The 20,848-nt window shown below is 55.4% G+C and overlaps 1 protein-coding gene across 3 annotated transcripts in view; it reads left to right on the top strand.

Annotated features, from left to right (window-relative positions):
* The window catches only part of MAD1L1 (mitotic arrest deficient 1 like 1), a 245,331-nt gene that overhangs the window by 128,506 nt on the left and 95,977 nt on the right, over window positions 1-20,848 (top strand). For all 3 annotated transcript variants that reach the window (XM_027527258.1, XM_027527259.1, XM_027527257.1), the window contains one exon: window positions 13,726-13,866. In XM_027527258.1, coding sequence (XP_027383059.1) covers window positions 13,726-13,866 — 141 coding nt within the window. The remainder of the gene's footprint in view (window positions 1-13,725; window positions 13,867-20,848) is intronic.

The following is a 20,848-nucleotide window of genomic DNA, read 5'->3' as shown; positions in this document are numbered from 1 at the left end:
GTTGGAGGCGGAGCGTGTCTGTGTGCTCCTGGTTGGTTCTACTGGCTGCTGCCAAGCGCGTCCGGTCATGGCCTTACCGGGTCTGCAGCCCACCGGCGCCGTAGGAGAACGAGGACGGGTGGCAGGGGCCTCCTCAGCATGCTGCCCAGGCTGTGGTCCCTGCCCTGTGGGCGGTGCGCAGATCGTGTCCCCTCAGACCTGTGCCCCGCGGGTGACCACCCCCACCTCCCCGGCTGGCAGGGCCCCGTGTACCGGCCCAGGCTTCCATCGGGGCACCACCTCCAGACTCTGTGACAGGCGTGGCATGGCTATTTCTGGGCCGAGTACCCAGATGTCCCTCCCCAAATGGGCCTCTCTGACCACCCTCTCCGTGCGGGGCTGCGGGGATGGGGCTCCGGGCCGTGGTGAGGGCCTTCTGAGGAGGGCTGCCAGGGCAGATCGCTGCCTGGATTTTCCGAGGATTAAAGTTAATTAAAGAGCTCTTCCTGCTTTCATTTCCTTGAATCTGCCAGCTATTTACATGCTAATGCAGGCCCTGCCAGAGGGAGGAGAGAGGCGTCAGCTCCAGGCTATTATCCTTCGAGTGAGCCAGCCCTAGTTTTTGTATTTATGTTGTGTCCCCATGGGTTGTGAGAGGTGTGCGGATTCAGACACTTTTGAAAGTCACTGACTTGGTCTTTTCTTAAAAATTATTTTCTGAACTGTCTTTTGGCTGACTCGAGCTTTCTTCATTAAGGCTACATCTTACATGCATAGTTGAATACATTGTGCATGGTAATACCTTTACATAAGCGATTTTATAAATAAAAAGAATTTTATAAATAAAAAGAATGCGGAAAGTAGGGACCAGAGTTTGTTAAGTCCAGCGCTGTCTCCGCTGGGAGCCTGACTTGGTGGTGGTGGTAGCTTTCAGCTCAGGGGTCAGCTGCTGCTGTGTCCGCTTGCTGGTGAGTCCACCGACTGGAGGGAGAGAAGGCGGACTGCAGAGAGTGGGGCGTGCGGAGAGTGAGTGTGAGGCGCGTTTACCCGCGCTGGATGGGAGGTGTGTGGGGCGGGCACCCCTTTCTCTGGGCAGTAGAGATGACCGCCAGCCACGTTGCCAGGGCCCCCTCTGACCCGGGTGCGTGCCCTCTGACCTCTGGGTGTGGTGGTCTTGCTGGCACAGAACTGGATGCCTGTGGGGAGCTTTGGTGGCGGGGGGCCGGGAGAGTGGGCCCCTGGGCCGTTGTCTCCCTCGGCCTCCCCCACCCTGGGGGCCACGTTGGTGATGCTGTTCTGCACCTTAGAAGTAATACCCTTCTGTTGGGAGGCCTGCACTCCTCTGGCAGAGAGGGTTCTATGATCCGATCTCAACGCTCCCAGCGCCGCCTCGTCCAGTTTAATCCTGCAGGTGTGACTGTCACCTGTGAGCCAGGAGCCGAGCCAGACACCTGCTGCCACTGAATCGCTCCCGCTGGTGTCTGCCGCAGTGCCCGGCACCCCGAGGTGCTGGCTGTGTGGTCGTTGGCTGTGTGGACGATTCTGTTTCCAGGAAGATGGAAAAGACACGCTTCTCCCCATTTCTTTTTTCTTTTTCTTTTTTTATTGAAGGATAATTGCTTTACAGAATTTTGTTTTCTGTCAAACCTCAATGTGAATCAGCCATAGGTGTACATGTATCCCCTCCCTTTTGAACCTCCCTCCCATCTCCCTCCCCATCCGGCCCCTCTAGGTTGACACAGCCCATGTTTGAGTTTCCTGAGCCACACAGCAAATTCCCGCTGGCTATCTATTTTAAGTACGGTGATGTAAGTTTCCATGTTACTCTCTCCATACGTCTCACCCTCTCCTCCCCTCTCCCCAGTCCATAGTCTGCTCTCTGTGTCTGTTTCTCCATTGCTGCCCTGAAAATAAGTTCTTCACCATTTTTTTAGATTCGGTATGTATGTGTTAGAATACAATATTCATCTTTATATCTCTGATGCACTTCACTCTGTATGATAGGCTCTAGGTTCATCCACCTCATCAGAACTGACTCAGATGCCTTCCTTTTTATGGCTGAGTAATATTGCATTGTGTGTATGTATCACAGCTTCTTTATCCATTCATCTGTCGATGGACATCTAGGTTGCTTCCACGTTCTAGCTATTGTAAACAGTGCTGCAGTGAACATCGGGGCACGTGTGTCTTTCTATTTTGGTTTTCTCAGGGTATATGCCTAGGAGTGGGATTGCTGGGTCATACGGTGGTTTTATTCCTAGTTTTTTAAGGAACCTCCATACCATCTTCCATAGTGGCTGAATCAGTTTGCATTCCCACCAACAGTGCAAGCGGATTCCCTTTCCTCCACACCCTCTTCAGCATTTATTGTTTGTAGACTTTTCGATGAGGGCCTTTCTGACCGGTGTGAGGTGATATGTCGTAATTTTTATTTGCATTTCTATAATAATGAGCGATGTTGAGCATCTTTTCATGTGTCTGTTAGCCATCTGTATGTCTTCTCTGGAGAAATGCCTGTTTAGGTCTTTTTCCTACTTCTTGGTTGGGTTTGTTTTCCTGGCATTGAGTTGTATGAGCTGCTTGTATATTTTGGAAATTAATCCTTTGTCAGTTGTTTCTTTTGCTGTTATTTTCTCCCATTCTGAGGGCTGTCTTTTCACCTTGCTTATCGTTTCCTTTGCTGTGCAGAAGCTTTTAAGTTTAACCAGCTCCCACTTGTTTCGTTTTGCTTTTGTTTCCATTACTCTAGGAGTTGGGTCGTAGAGGATCTTGCTTTGATTTATGTCATCGAGTGTTCTGCCTATGTTTTCCTCTAAGAGTTTTATAGTTTCTGGTCTTTCTTTTAGGTCTTTAATCCATGTTGAGTTTATCTTTGTATATGGTGATACAAAATCAGTACACAGAAATCTCTTCCATTTCTATATACTAACAATGAAAAATCAGAAAGAGAAATTAAGGAATCAATCCCATTCACCGTTGCAACAAAAAGCATAAATAGGAATAAACTTGCCTAAGGAGACAAAAGAACTGTACACAGAAAATTATAAGACACTAATGAAAGAAATCAAAGATGACATAAACAGATGGAGAGATAATGCATGTTCCTGGGTAGGAAGAATCAGTATTGTGAAAATGACTATACTACCAAACACAATCTACAGATTCAGTGTTATCCCTATCAAATTACCAATGCCTTTTGTCACAGAACTAGAACAAAAAATTTCACAAGTCATATGGAAACACAAAAGACCCCGAATAGCCAAAGCAGTCTTGAGAAAGAAAAATGGAGCTGGAGGAATCAAGCTTCCTGACTTTGGATTATACTACAAAGCTACAGTCATCAAGACAGTATGGTACTGGCTCAAAAACAGAAATATAGACCAATGGAACAAGGTAGAAAGCCCAGAGATAAACCCGTGCACGTACGGGCACCTTCTTTTTGACAAAGGAGGCAAGAGCATACAATGGGGCAAAGACAGCCTCTTCCACACACGGTGCTGGGAAGACTGGACGGCTGCCTGTGAGAGGATGAAATTAGAGCGCTTCCTAACACCATACACAATGCTAAACTCAGACCCTGGATGTCGTGTAGAGATGAGAAGGGTGGAGGCCCAGCCTTGGGGCTTGCGGAGCAGCTTGTGATGTGCACTGCCGGCTCAGTTTCAGGTCAGCTGCCGGATCGGCCAGAGGGTGGGACAAGCCCGCTGCCCCTACCCAGCCACAGCACCGGGCAGGCAGCGGCCAGGCAGACCTGACGTCTTCTGTGATAACTGGGAACCCAGGAACTGCAGTTAAAGTGACAGATGAGCCTGTGGTAGGAAGGAGGGCATACAGGGAGACATCAGCCAGCAGGGAGATGGAGATGCAGCGGCAGAAACGGGCCCGTGTGTGATAGGGAAGCCCTGGAAGAGAGAGTTCAGGGCCCCCGGGGAGAGCGTGAGCCTCCTGCCCAGGGTCCTGGCAGAGGGGGCGGAGCAGGCCAGCTGCAGGGAGGTGTCGGTGCTGGTGCAGTGTTCCACTTGTGATGGGTCTCTTCGGCTTTTTACTTCTTCTGCAGTCAGTTTTGGAGGCGTGTGTCTGCTGGGAGTCTGTTCATCTCACGCAGGCTGTGTACCTTCTGGAGTCCGGTTGCTGATGGAATCCCTTCGATCCTTGTTCCTCCTGTAGGGTCTGTGGTGCTGCCTCACCTCACATTCCTCGCTGTGGTAACTGGAATCTTGTCTCTTTTTCTGGGTCAGTCGATCCAGCTACAGCTAAAGCTTTATCAATTTTATTGATCTTCTCAAAGATCCAGCATTTGGCTCAGCCGATTTTCTCTCTTATTTCCCACCTCCCATTTAACTTATTTCTCCTCTTGTCTTTATTAATTCCTTTGTCTGCTTGCTTTGGGTTAACCAAGCAAACTGCAAAAGCAGTTGGGTGGGAGAAAGATCACCTTTTCCATAAATCGTGCTGCAGCACTTAGACATTCATAAAGCAAAAAAGTGAACCTTTTGTACAAAAATTAACTCCAGGTTAATCACAGACTTAAATGTAGAACGTAGGCAAAGAGTTCTTAGACTTGGCACCAAAATGCAGTCTGTGGAAGGGAGATTTAGTAAGTTAGACTACAAACTTCGCCTCTGTGGAAAACCCTGTTAAGAGATGGAAAGACAGACTGAGAGGATATCTGCAAACCGCGCGCTTGAGAGAGACGCGCGCTCAGTGCCGGACGGTGTATAAACAAACACCCGTTAGAAAGCCGGCGGAGGACTCCCCGGGCCAGCGGCCAAGACCGCGCTCTCAGTGCAGGGGCCCAGGTTCGAACCTGGTCCAGGAACCAGGATCCCAGACGAAAGCAAGGGAAAGGGAGCATCGCTCAGTCATATCCTGACTCCTTGTGACCCCGCGGACTGTAGCCCACCAGGCTCCTCCGTCCGTGGGATTCTCCAGGCAAGACTATTGCCATTCCCTTCTCCAGGGGATCTCCCTGACTCAGGGATCAAACCCGGTCTCCTGAACTGCAGGCGGGTTCTTTACCGTCTGAGCCACCAGGACCCCACGTGCTGTCCTGTATGTGTCCTGTGTGACAGCTGAGACCCGGCGCAGCCCCTTCAGGAGTCGGGCAGCCTGACCCTGCCGGGGCGTCCACGAGCCTGGACTTGAGCCCTCCATGAGGCTGCCTCGCGTCAAAACCTGGGATGGAGGCAGCTCGCAGCTTCTGCTCGGCCTGCAGAGCACTTAGGGTGGGGCTCCCTGTCAGGCGCTTGGTCTCCATGTTGAGAAGTTCTCGTTTTAAATCACCGTGAGCCGTTTGGGTCGTTCCATGAGCGCAGTGAGCGCTGGAGCGGCGGGGTCACTGCCCAGAGCAGCCGGTCCTGAGCTCGGGGCTGTGCTGGGCAGTGATGCCCTCAGGACGCCATCCCGCCTCGGCCCCACTGCTGGGCTCAGCCTCCCGCTTCCTGCAGCCCTGGGCTCCGAGCTCCGCCCTGTCGCTAGTGACCCGGGCAGGTTCTTATCCTCAGTCAGCTGGGGCCCTCTTCTGGGAGGGGGCCTGGCACCTGTGGGTGTTCTGGACGCAGGCCGTGTCTCGCACCCAGCTCTCCCTTGAGCAGGAGTCACCAAGTGTCACTGCACTGCAGGCCGCGCGGGGGCCAGTGGAGAGGGACGCGGGGTGAGGCGAGGTGAGAGCCCCAGCCGCCTGTGTCCCCGCCCCCAAGGCTCGGGGCATCGTGCAGGGTTGGGCGGCCGTGCCCCGGGCCCTCTGACCCGCCCCCAAGGCTCCGGGCATCGTGCAGGGGTGGGCGGCTGCGCCCCGGGCCCTGTGGCCCGGCCTCCATTCCGCGGGGAAGGAAGCGGCGGGTGGAGCAGGTGGGCCGTCCCCCTGTGGCCCAGCTGGCCTGGCCCACGAGGTGGCCTGTGCCTGCCTCACCTGGCCTCACTCTCCAGCCTGTCAGTTCCACCTAAGCTGAGGCGGGTGGCCTCTGCGTGGTGTGCAGTGCTGCGCGGGCTTGGGGGGGCCACAGCCCCCTCCCTGGCTGGGGCCCGGCGGGGCGGTGCTGGCGGCCCTGGCCCCGTCCTCCCATGAGGGGTCCCTGCGCTGAGGCCCTGCTCTGGGAAGCTGCAAGCCGGTCAGGGTGGGTGCCGGGGAGGCGTGATCTGGCTGACATAATGAATGGACTTGGCCAGAGAGCAGTGTGAAATCTGGGTCGGGGGCTCCGGGAGGTCGCCCTCTCCCGCCTCCAGTAGGTGCTGTGGAGCTTTTCATCAGGAGGTTGAAGCTGCAGGAACACGGCCGCTGGTGAGAAGTACGGAGACTCACAGATGAACCAAGGCTCGTCCCTTCCCCTGCGACCCACCGGCTCCTGTGGGCTTGGGCGGGGGGGCCCCGGACAGTGACTCTGACCTCAGGTGGCTGTGCCCGGCGGCGCCGTGAAACCGGGACCACAGTCCTTCCCGGAGGGGGGCCTGTGAGCGGACTTGGAGCTGCCGCCAGGCTGCACGCACGCTGAACCTGGGGGTCAGAGCTGCCTTTCTAGTCTGGCAGCCCTCGCCTCCAGGGGCCTGCTCTGCATCTGATGAACTGTGAGCGATAAGACTGTCGTGGAATGAGGCTGATGGACACAGCAGTGAAGAAGGAGAGGCACCTTGGGGGCGGGCTGGAGAGCCAGGGAGGAACACACTCCGGCCCTGGATGGCAGAGGCCCGGGAAGCTGCTGAGCGCCAAGGTCAGGGTCTGCCTGCTCCAGCTGCCCTGGAGCCCAGCTGTGAGGTCATGGACATCAGAGCTCATTCCAGCGAACCAGCCCATTAGGGAAGGTTAAAAACGCGTGTCCTCCATTTGCTGTGACCAGGGCGATGTCTTACTTGTTTAGGAACCATTTCCATCAAGCACAGATGAATAGTTTTTGCCACTTTTAAAGGGGTTCCGCTGCCTCTTGTGAAGCCCGGCTCCTCCAGCCTGTCCTGGAGAAGCGTGTTGGGCAGCGCGTGTACTGCGTGAGCCTTGGCGGTAGGGAGAGGCCGGCGAGACACGCACGAGGGGATGCTTCATTCGGGACTCACTGCTTCATTTATTCAGGCTACTCCAGGGAGTGAGTAGGACTGCCTTCTGTTAAAATTACCCTCTGATCCACTCGTCATCCACTAGACAGCCTTTTCACCCAGGTAACTGGAGTTGCTGAGTTTCAACTTCTCTGAAAATATGGCCATGAGAGCCTTTTTTCCCTCCAGCCTGGGTTGAGCCGCGTCTCTGGGGGCGTCTCCTGTGCGGGTCCTGAGGTGTGACCCCTGCTGCAGGGGCGGGGCGGGGGGTGCCCACGGCCATCTCCCTGCCTGCTGTTCCGGGCCCTCCCTCTTGGCCACGGCGGCCTGGAGGGTCGGGACTGGATCCTTGGCTCCCCAGGGAATGCCAGGGCTAGCACCGTCCAGATGACCTCAGGCCCCGGGAGTTGGATTTTCTCGGGAGGAAGACCTGGGGACCTCAGGCAAGAAGTGCCAGCCCTTTCCCAGAGCCCGGTGGGTGTGGGCCGGCCCTGGCTCAGTTCAGGGAGGTGGCGGTCGGCTTCTGCTCCGTGCTTCCTCCCGGCCCCGCTCTCATCATGATAATCACGGCTCCCACAGCACCTCGTCTGGTCTCCGGTGTCTTCCTCCCTACTCCAGACATGCAGGCCTTCCCCTCCCGGCCCTCCTTCACTGAGCGGCGTGACTCCCGGGAGCCTGGCTGAAAGTCCGCGTCCCCTGCGGCCGGCCCTCTGCCGTGCCGTGCCTTCGGCCGTGGGACACCTTGGCCTCCGTGCGAGTTCTTCCTGCTCAGCAGGCATGGGTGGGGAGTTGGTCGTGGGCTGGGGTTTTTTTCCGAGAAGCTGTGTGTGAGTGTGACTGTACAGCCAGAACCTTGCTTCTGAAATTTCACAGGATCTTGTATTTTTAATACTTCTATCAGCTTTCTATCAGCGCGTGCTGCTCGGGGAGCATGGCCTCCGCGGGTCTGGAACTTTGTATAAGTGTGCTGTGCAGCGGGTGCCCGCTTGTGCTGCTTTCTGCTGCTCAGGTTCGTTTCTGTGTCATGAATGTGCCACCCTAGAGCTTTTCCTCCTCCTGTTGACGGGTGCTCGGGTTGCTTTCTCGGCGATGGTGACTGATGCCGCCGTGACGTCTTTTCACTTGTCTCGCAGTCACACACACGCACAAGTTCTGTCTGCACGTCCCTGGGAGGCTCCATCACGTGCTCACCTGTGCAGTTGGGGTCACACAGCTGGCCGGGGGGCTGTGACGGCTGCAGCCTGCGGCAGGGCACCGGCATTCCGGTGGCTTCGGTCTTGCTCACACTTCGCGTCGTCCACGCTGCCTCACACCCTGCCGTTCCCGGAGGGCCAGCGCCTCCCGTGTTTGCAGCCTGTTGTGCCTCCCAGGGCAGGCTGAGCGGGGACGCCCCTCCTGTGCTGATGGGCCGTTTGGAGATCCACTTTGGTGAAGCCCCCTCCAGATTCACTGCCCTCCGTTTTTTCTCTTTCTGGCCTTTTTCTTCCTGATTTGTAAGAATTCTTTGTATATTCTGCATCCTAGCCTTTTATCAAGTATTTGTTTGCAAATGTCTTCTCCTAGGCTTTCCCTCTAACTTAGCAGAGCTCTTAATCTTGACAAGGTGTACTCTCGCGAATGTGAAGGTTCCTTGACAGTTACCGCTTTTTGTGGATTCTCTGTTTAAGGAAGCTCTGCTGCCCCGAGACACTGAGGCGTCTTTCCATACTATTTTCTTTAACACTTTGCTTTTTCACACATAACTTCACAACACAAGGCTTCACCGTATTTGGCAAGCTTGGTTTTCTGCCCACAGGAATATTCAGTTGACTCGACAGCATTTATTGAGAAGATTGGCCTTTCGGGCTCCTTATGTGAATCTAATCGCCCCTCTGTGCAGGGCTGTCCCTGCCCGTCTCTCGCGCGGGAACCACGCTGCTGTAATCCCTGGGACTGCGGTCTGGTAGGGAGCCCGCCCTCCTCGCCAGCCAACTGCCCGGGCCGACTACCACCCTCCCCATCTCCACGTCGAGCTTAGATCTCGGCCTGTCAGCCTCCACCGATAAACCTGCCGAGGTTTTACTAGGGGTACAGCGATTAAGTAACATCTTTATAGCGTTAAATCTTCTGATCCATGAACCTGTTTATTTGTCTCCACGTTTTTAGGTCATTAATTTCTCTCAGTAGTGTTTGCAGAGTTTTCTGGGTAGACATCTCATCTCGTAGGTTTTTTGTTTTTTTTTAACGAAGATGTTATAAATGGCATCTTTTCCAGGATTCCCTCTTGGAACCCCTTTTGCCGGCATGTAGAAATGTAACTGAACATTGGGTGTTGACTTTGATCCGGCAGCGTGACTGAGCTCCCTCGTTTTAATCATTTATAGTAAATTTTCTTGGGCTTTCCACCTTCACGATGTGTCAGTGACTGTTAGTAGCTTTTCGTTTCCTCCTGATTTTCACGCCTCACTCCGCTGCTCAGGATGCCCGGTGCTGGTTGGAGCGGGAACGTCAGTAACTCTGCTTCTGTTTCAGTCCCTTCCCCGCCCGCCCCCATCATAGCCGCAGACTTAGTGTGGGAATGTGTCAGCCCACAGGGGGTCCCCTTTCCTCCTCGTCTCTGAGGGGGCTTCTCCATCCTAATGTTTTAATCCTGAATAGCTGTTGAATTTTAATCAGATGCTTTTACTGCATATATTGAGCCGATCATGGTTTTTTTCTTTATTCTGTTAATTTGGAGAATTTAATTAATTGGTTTTCAAATGTTAAAGCAAAACTGCATTCCAGGAATTAAACAAACTTGTCTGTGGACTGTCCTTTGCAAGTAATGCTTTATTTGTTTTGCTAATAAGCAGTTCAGGGATTTTGCTTCTGTGTTTAGGAGAGATCTTGACAGTTTTTATTTCTTACAAAGTTTCCTTAGCAGGTTTTGGTGTCATGGTTTTTCTGGCTTTATAAAATGCGTTAGAAGGTTCTTTCCCTTCTTTGTAAGAGTTTGTGTGAGATTGGTGGTATTTCTTTCTTTAAAGTTTAGTGGAGTTCACCAAGAAAGGCATCCAGACCTGGAGTTTTTGTTGGGAAAATTCTGTACTGGGGCTTTGATTTCTTTTAATAGCTTTGGAAGTATTCAGATTTTCTTTTTATTCTTGATTCAGTGGTGATAAGCCTTTAGGGAAAAAAAAAGGATTGTCTATTTTATCTAAAATTTAAAATTTGTGTGAAGTTCAGTGTATCTTGTTAGATTTTAAAATATTTCTGTGGTCTGTAGTTATGTCTTCCTTTTCTGCCTCATTATTTGGTTATTTAATCTCTCTCTTGGAGTATCTCATCAAGGCTCATCACTTTTATTAATCATTTGGATGAACCAGCTTTTGGTATTATTGACTCGGTGCTCTGTGTATTCTATTTCATTAATTTCTATTTTTATATTTACTGTCACTTTGTTTTTCTTGTTCAGACTTTCTCAGTCATATGTGTAGTTGATTGGTTTTATCTTTCTCTTCTAATACATTCATTTAAGGATGTAAATTTAGATGCAGAGTTCAGCATTGATATATTGTATTTTTCCTATTTAGTTCAAAATACTTAGCAGTTTCCACTGTGGCTGCGTTTATATGCATCTGTTACCACCAGCATCTCCACGCGTCCGAGGGGCCCTTCTCCTTCTTCCGGAAGGCGGTCCTTTAGCGTTTCCCCTCGGTGCGGCTGTGTGCTGAGGAATTGTCTGAGTTTTTCTTGGTTTGGAAATGTTTTTATTAAACTTACTTTTGGAGGACCTTCTTGCTGGGTGCAGACTCGGTGGGCAGCGCCCTGTGGCCGTCCCTCGCTGTTGACGCTCATCGCCTCTGTTCAGAAGCGCACTGTCCTCGGACGCTGTCGGCTGGCCTCACCTCCTTTGCCGTCTGAGCCGTGTGCCCTGGCGTCCTCCACGGCCGGTCTGGGGCTGCAAGGCTGGCCTCTGAGCGGCCTACGTGGAGTTGCCTCAACCTCGTCCCCGGGTCTCCATGGGTGTGGACCCCGATGGACGCAGGAGTCGCAGCCGCAGAGCATTGCACACACGGTGCGGTCCACAGGATGTGTGCAGACCCTCTGCCTGTTCGCCCAGGGCCTTCTCCCTCTGTCCCGCCCAGCCAGGCCTGCTCACCCCCCAGCAAGTTGTCTGGTTTTTGAGACCCGAGGTAACATGAGGCCATGTTACCCGAACCACCGTGTCTATTAGGAGTGTGGGGCCATCAGGACCAGCTGTTCCCTCTCAGCCTGGAGCTCCGAGGCTGAGGGCGGAACAGGGTCGCGGCCCCTGCCTTTGCGGCTGGACGTGGCCTCCGCTCTCCCAGCCTCTGTGGGCGCAGCAGGCCTGGCCTGGGGTGTGGGGGCCTCGTCCATCCCTGCCCCTCCCCCGCACCCTCAGCTTGTCTCTCCCACAAGATTGGGGCGCACTGATCACGTGACCAGCAGGGTGGCGAGGACACCCAGGATTGTGGGTCTCCAGAGAGAGGCGCCCCGCAGGGGCCAGTCTCTTCTGCACCCGGAGGGTCCGCCTGGCCCCTGTGCTGACCTGTGTGTTCAGGAGTGAATGGCCGCACTTGTTCAAGTGGAAACCAGAGCGCTTTACCGCACGTGGACTCAGTCGTTAAAAAGTCATTATCGGATCAAGCCAGCACAGTTCTCCTGACTTCGTGACTAATGACAAAACAGTTTCTGTAAAAGGTACAAACAGCAAACTTTCAATTTTGAGTCTTCTTCTTTGATAGCCTGGAGACGTAACAGAAGAGAACTGTGGCGAGAGGCGGCGTTGTGGAGATTTACTGGTCAATAAAGGCGACGATTACCGCTTGTTTATGAAAGGAAAGCCCTCCCGGCCCTGGCCCCCACGTGCCCCACCGCTCTGTGATGATGACTCTGTAACCAGCTCGGAACCATAAAAGTCGATGGGAAGATATAGGATTTCAATAAAATTATGACACTCGATAAACCGTCCTGTTGGAAACAAATTTTCCACGGGTGTGTGACCGGTTCCAGTTGGATTTGTAACTTTAATTTCTCACTTATTGAATTTTTTGTCATCACCTAATGATGAAGTCTGTGCCGGGGTGATGGCCCAGCTGGAGGCTCCCGAGACCGCTGAGCTCAGCGGGCGAGGACCCGTGGGCCCCGAGGAAGGCAGCGTGGAGGTGAGCGCCCACCGTCTCCAGTCTCACCTGAGGAGCGGCCCAGGCTGGCCGGGGGGCTGCGCGGCGCTCAGGGTGCAGGAGCATCGGGGCGCGTCTGTCCTGGGCAGGCGGGTCTCCACTCGCGGAAGCACCAGTTAAGACGACGTGGGCAGAGCGCCTGTGGCCTTGCCCCCCAGTCTGTTCCAGGTCTGAGAACGTGCCTCGGGGCCGGGGCCAGTGTGGGCTGGCCCTGCAGCTCGCCTGGTCGCTGCCCTGGAGGGCATGGGGGCTGCAGGGGCACCAGCAGAGTGTGGAGCGAGGTTGCCTGACCCTCCCCAGCGGCTGCACCCGGCATGGCCTCAGGGACGCCGCACCCGTGAACACGGGTCTGTCTGCCCGTGTGGATGGGATCGCTGCTGTCTTTGTGAGCCTCACGGGCCCCAGGGCCGCGGCTGGGCGCTTGGTCCAGGACAGTGTTGGTCATCCCGGGCAGCCTGTGAGAGCCGCTGATGAGGACAGAGGCTTGGGGCCGAGGAGCAGAGCTGGGACTTGGACGTGGTCTCACGGGCACATCCTCCCAGGTTCTGCTGGCTCAGGCGGAGGCCGCCCGGCTGTGCGTCCTGCTCCCCAGCGCGGCCGGCACACTGTGGCTTCACCCGCCAGAAACACCGGCTCTCGGGCCCCACCCAGACCTGCTGGAGCTCTAGGGACCTTTCACAGCAGGCGGGAGCGTTGTGCAGCGGTGTCCCATGAGCCTGCTGAGTGCAGGGAGCTGATTCTCTTTACTTATGTCGCCCACGTGGGCCTCGTTGGCGACGGCTGGGGGCATGGGGCGGGAGGAGGCTAGGTGCCCGTGCCCAGCTCCTGCTCAGGAAGAGGTCCCCCCTCCACACTCGCCCCAGCGTCAGGCCCTCCGTGGGGCGGAGACCTCCTTTCCTGGAGCCAGAGCGGCTCCACTCGTGGACGCGGGGTGCCCCGCGGTCTCCAGGACTCCCTGGGACCCCGGTCACCAGCGTCTCAGGAAGGCCCTCCTGTCCGGCTTGGGCGCAGTGCCCGTCTGCCCCAGGCCCTGGCCTCCTGGCTCGGGCTGTCGGCCTTCCCGTCACTGAGCGGTGACGTGACTCCTGTTGGCTTTTAGGGGTGGTCTTGGGGCCGTGTGATCAGCGTGTCCCACGAGACCTGAGCTGCATCTTTACCAGGCTCCGTCTTTTGTCCCAGACACAGGGAGGGCTGCCAGGCGTGGCTGGGGCACGTTGATACCTTGAACTGTGGCCTCTCGCGTCCCACAAGCTCCGGGGGAAGGGGCGCCCTCTACCCCTCTCCTGTGAGTCTCTGAGCGTTACAGACCCGACGGTGCCGCCCGAGGCTGGGTGGTCGGCGTGTGCCCCACCTGAGGATGGCAGGTGGACCTGCTGCCGCAGGCTGAGCTCCGCCGGGGTTCAGAGTGGCCAGGGCCTGGCCCGGCCTCGGTCCTCTGCCGGGCTCGGTTCAGCTCGCAGTCTTTGAGGAGCCTGGCAGCCTGCTCCCGGACTTGACCCTGTGACCCCTGCGCTGCTCTGTCTTGCCCCCGGCCTGACCTCCACCCTCTTGCCCACAGGAGCGCGACGGCATGCGGGCCATCCTGGGCTCGTACGATAGCGAGCTGACCCCGGCTGAGCACTCGCCCCAGCTGACCCGCCGCATGCGCGAGGCCGAGGACATGATGCAGAAGGTGCAAGCGCACAGCTCGGAGGTGGAGGTGAGTGCTGGGGGCGGGGGGCCATGCCCCAGACGCTGACCAAGAGCCACGCACGGGGGGCCGCACCCGAGTCCCCGGCCGTGCCCCTGAGACACTGACCAAGAGCCACAGTGGGGGGCCGCACCCACAACGCTGACCAAGAGCCACACATGGGGGGCTGCACCCGAGTCCCTGGCTGTGCCCCCACAATGCTGACCAAGAGCCACGCACGGGGGGGCCGCACCCGAGTCCCCAGCTTTCTGTACTCCGAGCCCTGCTGTGCCCCACGCACACTCGGTCAGGTCGCCGCGGAGCTGGCAGCGCTGCACCTCATGGCCGTCTGTCTGGCTCCCCGTGTCGGTGCTGGGGCTGTCCCTGCCCTCAGAGCACGTTGGCAGCGTGGTCACCGCCTCACCTTGTCCTCACAGCCCCAGGCCGGGGGACACCCCGCCACCTCTCAGCCCCTTCCCCGTGAGCCCCGACTCCCCCGGGGCCCCTGAGGCTGCCGGCTTTGGGCAGAGAAGGCCCTGCCCCCGCCCTTCCTGTGGTCAGCAGGGCCACAGGCGGCCCCTCCACCTCCCCCTCTGGCTTGGCCCTCCGGGAGCTCAGGGGGTGGCGGGTGTCACAGCGCACCCGCGTCAGCACCTGATTCCCTGTCATTGTCGTCACCGCGGGAGCCCATGCAGCCAGTCCAGGTGTGGGCTGGCGGCCCCGGGCAGACGAGGGGCAGGGGACTGGCTTCCCGGCCACGGCAGCACCCCACCCTGTCCACGTCAGGCTCCCAGCCCAGCCCTGTGCTCTCCGGATGCAGATGTGGACGGCCTCCTGCCCTCTGCCCAGGTCACGCTGACCCCAGGGCTGCGTGAGGACGGACGTCCCCACCTATGAGGCTTGGCGCTCCCGGGACCCGCCATGTGTTCTGGACACGGGCTCTGCCGGTCCCCACCAGTCCCCGGCCTCCCAGCAAGGCTGTCGGTGGGGGCGGGCTCACCTTCCGTGTGTCCTGCGCTGCAGACCCTGCAGGGCACAGAGCCCCGGAGTCCCCACAAGAGCGCCGCCTGGGCTTGAGCTGCTGTCCCTGGAGAGGATCAGGCTCAGAGGGGCTGCCGCGTGGCGTCCCGGGCAGGTGGAGGGAGGCTGCCTCCGTGGTGGGAGTCAGGACTGGGCCCGCCCTGCCGAGAGCCGTTTGCCCCCGGCGCCACCAGGGGGCAGCAGACGGAGCCAGCGCCCTGCTCCGGGTTGGCAGGACGGGGGCGGGACAGGGGCTGTGCCTAGGGGCCTGGGCAGGGCCTGGACGGCGGGGGGTGGGGGGGGCGGGGGGGGGCGGGGGGGGGGCGGGGACCGGACGGGCTTCTGCTGAACCTGGGCGCTCCTCCTGCTCAGCTCTTCCTCCGTATCTCAGAGGCTTCTCCTCCCTGCTCTCCCCCCACTGCCCTGGCCGTCCGCTGATCTCTGCCGGCACCACCTCTATGGGCCCCGGAGCCCGCCCGGTAGGAGCCCCTGGGCGCCAGGCCCCCGGCAGGACAGGCCGGAGCCGTCCCCTGTGTGTCCGCACCCGTGGCCCCTCGGAAGGGGGCGGCCCCACGGTGTCTGACTGACCCCCGACCCCCCCCCCCCCCCACCCCACCCCAGCCCAGCGGCCCCACACGGCCCGGGACTGCAGGCTGGGCTGGGATCCTCCTTGCCGCTGTCCTGTTCTTGTTTTAGTAACAGTAACATCTCATGTCTCTGAAGCTCGAAAGCTGGCCACACTTGGAGACTGTAGAAGCTGCTTCAAGCTGTTGCCAGACGTTTATTAGTTGGCATCACATGCAGACAGACGGTAGAGAGTGACTTAACTTTACAGAGCCTGTTGGTTAGTGGCTGTTCGCAGCCTCCGGGCAAGCCCTCCATCACTCAGCACTGAGCTGTGCGCACTGTTGGGGTGCTAGTGGGGAGGAGCCCCGTCCTGCCCGCTGTGGGCACTGTTGGGGAAGGAGCCCTGCCCTGCCTGCTGTGCACGCTGTTGGGGCTTCATGGGGAAGGAGCCCCGTCCTGCCCACTGTCTCAGGAACTGCAGGGAGCAGCGGTGCCTGCAGAGAGCACAGTCCCACAGCGCACCGGGCCTCATGGTGTGCACGGAGCGAGAGCTGGTCTGGGGCTGGGGGTGCCTGGGGTCTGGCAGGCCTGCTGGCAGGTGGGGCTCCCTTTCCCTGCCCTCCCCTCCTCGCTCTTCTCTTCCGGCGTCTCCCCTCTCCTCCTTTGCTTCTTTCTGTTCCGTCTTGGCTCCGTCTCCTTCTGCCTTCGCCCCTCCCTGTCCTCTCTCACCTTCCTCTGCCCTCTGCTTCTCCTTGGCCTTTCTCTGGCCCGCTGCTCACCCCCAAGCTCCTCTTTCTTCTCAGCAGGCTGTGTCCATGAAAGACCCACAGGAAGGCCTGTGGGCTGTGTGACCATGTGGTCTTGATGCTCAGCTCGGGGGCCCTCGGTAGATGGTGGGTGAGGCTCTGTGTTAATGAAACTTTATTGACAGAGCCAGGAGGGGGCTGGATTGGACGCTGGCTGCAGTTGTTGGCCATCTGTCTTAGTGCCTCTGTTCTGGGACCCCGAGGACCCTGCTGCCGACGTGAGAGCCGCCACGCCTGCTCCACGGGGCCCGGCCAGGCACCCACCCACAGGTGCGGGGGACAGGGCACTTCCCTGGCTTTTACTCACTGGGGAGGAGTGGGAAGCATGGATGTGAGCACAGGAAATTTGAAAACACATCCACTTCGTACAGAGCCATCCCACTTCACCCATTTAGCTTAATCAGCCAGTTCTAATGGGAAACGTGTTTTGATTCTGGCAAAAACATCTCAGTGCAACGCGCGGAAGTGTTGAGATTGGGAGGATCCCAGCAGCCCATGTCTGCTGCTGTCTTGCACGGCTTCTGTTTATTCTGTTTAATAAAGTGGCTGCAGAAGTTGGTGGCATATGTCGTGAGTCCTCTTCTGTCAACAGAGCTATAAACATGCAGCTCACGCCACCTTGATTTGAAATATTAGCCTGAGTTGTGTTTCCAATTTATTTAATTAAGCAGATTACGGTGCTGTGGGCTGCATGGAGGTCTGTGGAAAATCCCAGTTTCATAACGTAGCAGTTAAATCCTGGCTCCAGCTTAGGAAAAGGTGGACATGGCGCTGCTCCTCCCGTGACTCAGGCCAGGGCTTACCTCCGTGTTTCTGTTATCACCTCCCGGCCTGGAGGAACAGCAGCTTTTGAACCCTAGGTTGTACCAGGTCCAGGCTTTCTCTTACTTGTGAAAGTACATGTTTGGTGCTCCCCTTACACAAGGAGCTTGAGCTGACTCCTGTAAAAAGCGCAGCTGAAACAAACTGGACAATCTTGAGACAGAATTCCAGGATGAGCAAGAGCTAAAGAGAAGCGGCGGGGAGGGAGGAGGCGCTCGGGGAGGAGACCACGCGCGCCCGGGCCGCCTCCCTGGCCGCAGGGACCCGACGGCTGAGGCCAGGGTGGTGGGCGGTGGCCCCATGCTGCTTTTGGCTTCCTGAGGACCCCTGTGCTGTTTGCACCTGCCCCGCCCCCCACGGCAGCGCAGGACACATTCTTGCACACTCACGGCTGCTGCGTTTTGGCGACACGCCCCGTAACAGGCGCGAGGGGACCCTCACTGCTTGTGCTTTGCATCTCCCTGACAGCCAGTGACACAGAGCATCTTTTCTCTTGGCCATTTTTATTCTTCTTTGGAGGGACGTCTGTTCAGATCCTCTCACCATTTTTAAATTGGTATTTTTTAATATATATATATTCAACTTTGTGAGTTCCTTATGTATGTCGGATAGCAGCTCCTTACCTGGTACATCGTTTACACACCCTGTCTCCCATTCTGTAGGTCGCCCTTCCTTCTGTTCCCTTGCTGTGCAGAAGCTTCAGAGTCTGTCTTTTCTGTTTTCATCACACATATCCATGGACTGTTGGTTGAGTCTGCTTTGAATCTGTAGCTCGCTTTGGAAAGCACGCGCAGTTTGACAGTGTTCTTCCAATCCAGGAACACAGAATGTCTTTCCCTTTGTTTACATCGTATTCAGTTTCTATCGGAGTCTTATATTTTTGAGTATATAGTTCCTTTACCTCCTTGGTTAAATTTATTATTTTTATTAATTAGTTTTTGGCTTTGCTGGGTCTTGGCCGCTGCTCGGGCTTTTTCTCTGGTTGTGGTGCGCGGGCGTCGCATCGCCGTGGCTTCTCCTGTTGCAGAGCGCAGGCTCTCCAGGGTGAGAGGGCTTCAGGAGTCACGGTACGTGGGCCTCGTAACTGCAGTTCCTGGACTCTGGAGTACAGGCTTAGTAGCCGTGGTACATGGGCGTACTGGATCTCCCCAGACCAGAGATCTGACTCCTGTCTCCTGCCTCCTGCATTGGCAAGTGGATTCTTTCCCGCTGAACCACCAGGGGAGTCTTGTTTTATGGTTGTTTGATGCTGTTGTTCTGACAGCTGCTCTGCTGCCTGTGCCAGGCTCTGCGCTTCCCCCAGTGAGGTGGTCCTTGTGGCCAGCAGATCAGCTGTTCATCTATACGAAAGCCCTTCCCAGAGAGTTTGGGATGGACATGTACACACTGCTGTATTTAAAATGGACCTACCATAGAACACAGGCCGGGAGGAGCTACCCCACGTCCAAGGTCAGGAGCAGCGGCTGCGCTTTGCTGGAGCAGCCGTGAGGACATACCCCACGTCCAAGGTAAGAGAAACCCAAGTAAGAGGGTAGGCGCTGAGAGAGGCCTCAGAGTGCAGACAGTCTGAAACCACAATCACAGAAAACCAGCCAATCTGATCACACAGACCACAGCCTTGTCTAACTCAGTGAAACTAAGTCACACCATAGGGGCCACCCCAGACGGCGGGTCATGGTGGAGAGGTCTGACAGAATGTGGTCCACCGGAGAAGGGAATGGCAAACCACTTCAGTGTTCTTGCCTTGAGAACCCCATGAACAGTATGAAAAGGCAAAAAGATAGGACATTGAAACATGAACTCCCCAGGTCGGTAGGTGCCCAATATGCTACTGGAGATCAGTGGAGAAATAACTCCAGAAAGAAAGAAGGGATGGAGCCAAAGCAAAAACAACACCCATTTGTGGATGTGATTGGTGATAGAAGCGAGGTTCGATGCTGTAAAGAGCAATATTGCATAGGAACCTGGAATGTCAGGTCCATGAATCAAGGCAAATTGGAAGTGGTCAAACAGGAGATGGCAAGAGTAAACACGGACATTCTAGGAATCAGCGAACTAAGATGGACTGGAATGGGTGAATTTAACTCAGTTCAGTTCAGTCGCTCAGTCACGTCCGACTCTTTGCGACCCCATGAATTGTATCACGCCAGGCCTCCCTGTCCATCACCAACTCCAAGAGTTCAACCAAACTCATGTGCATCAAGTTGGTGATGCCATCCAGCCATCTCATCCTCTGTCGTCCCCTTCACCTCCTTCCCCCAGTCCCTCCCAGCATCAGGGTCTTTTCCAATGAGTCAACTCTTCACATCAGGTGGCCAAAGTACTGGAGTTTCAGCCTCAGCATCAGTCCTTCCAGTGAACACCCAGGACTCATCTCCTTTAGGATGGACTGGTTGGATCTCCTTGCAGTCCAAGGGACTCTGAAGAGTCTTCTCCAACACCACAGTTCAAAACCATCAATTCTTAGGTGCTAATCTTTCTTCACAATCCAACTCTCACATCCATACATGACCACTGGAATTTAACTCAGATGACCATTATATCTACTACTGTGGGCAGGAATCCCTTAGAAGAAATGGAGTATCCATCATGGTCAACAAAAGAGTCTGAAATGTAGTACTTGGATGCAATCTCAAAAACGACAGAATGATCTCTCTTCGTTTCCAAGGCAAACCATTCAATATCATGGAAATCCAAGTCTATGCCCCGACCAATAATGCTGAAGAAGCTGAAGTTAACGGTTCTATGAAGACCTACGAGACCTTTTAGAACTAACACCCAAAAAAGATGTCCTTTTCATTATAGGGGACTGGAATGCAAAAGTAGGAAGTCAAGAAACACCTGGAGTAACAGGCAAATTTGGCCTTGGAATACGGAAGGAAGCAGGGAAAAGGCTAATAGAGTTGTGCCAAGAGAACGCACTGGTCATAGCAAACACCCTCCTCCTACAACAGAAGAGAAGACTCTACACATGGACATCACCATATGGTCAACACCGAAATCAGATTGATTATATTCTTTGCAGCCAAAGATGGAGAAGCTCTATACAGTTAGCAAAAACAAGACCAGGAGCTGACTGTGGCTCAGATCATGAACTCATTGGCAAAATCAGACTGAAATTGAAGAAAGTGGGGAAAACCACTAGACCATTCAGGTATGACCTAAATCAAATTCCTTATGATTATACAGTGGAAGTGAGAAATCGATTTAAGGGACTAGTTCTGATAGACAGGGTGCCTGATGAACTATGGACGGAGGTTCGTGACATTGTACAGGAGATAGGAATCAAGACCATTCCCAAGAAAAAGAAATGCAAAAAAGCAAAATGGCTGTCTGAGGAGGCCTTACAAATAGCTGTGAGACGAAGGGAAGCAAAAAGCAAAAGGGAAAAGGAAAGATATACCCATTTGAATGCAGAGTTCCAAAGAATAGCAAGAAGAGATAAGAAAGCCTTCCTCAGCAATCAATGCAAAGAAATAGAGGAAAACAACAGAATGGGAAAGACTAGAGATCTCTTCAAGAAACTTAGAGATACCAAGGGAACATTTCATGCAAAGATGGGCTCAATAAAGGACAGAAATGGTAGGGACCTAACAGAAGCAGAAGATATTAAGAAGAGGTGGCAAGAATACACAGAAGAACTGTACAAAAAAGATCTTCAAGACCCAGATAATCATGATGGTGTGATCACTCACCTAGAGCCAGACATCCTGGGAGGTGAAGTCAAGTGGGCCTTAGAAAGCACCACTACGAACAAAGCTAGTGGAGGTGATGGAATTCCAGTTGAGCTCTTTCAA

This window comes from Bos indicus x Bos taurus, chromosome 25 (genome assembly GCF_003369695.1).
Source record: "Bos indicus x Bos taurus breed Angus x Brahman F1 hybrid chromosome 25, Bos_hybrid_MaternalHap_v2.0, whole genome shotgun sequence".
NCBI lineage: Eukaryota > Metazoa > Chordata > Mammalia > Artiodactyla > Bovidae > Bos > Bos indicus x Bos taurus.
Note: the sequence above shows the minus strand (reverse complement) of the source record. Positions and strands in the feature narration are given on the sequence as shown.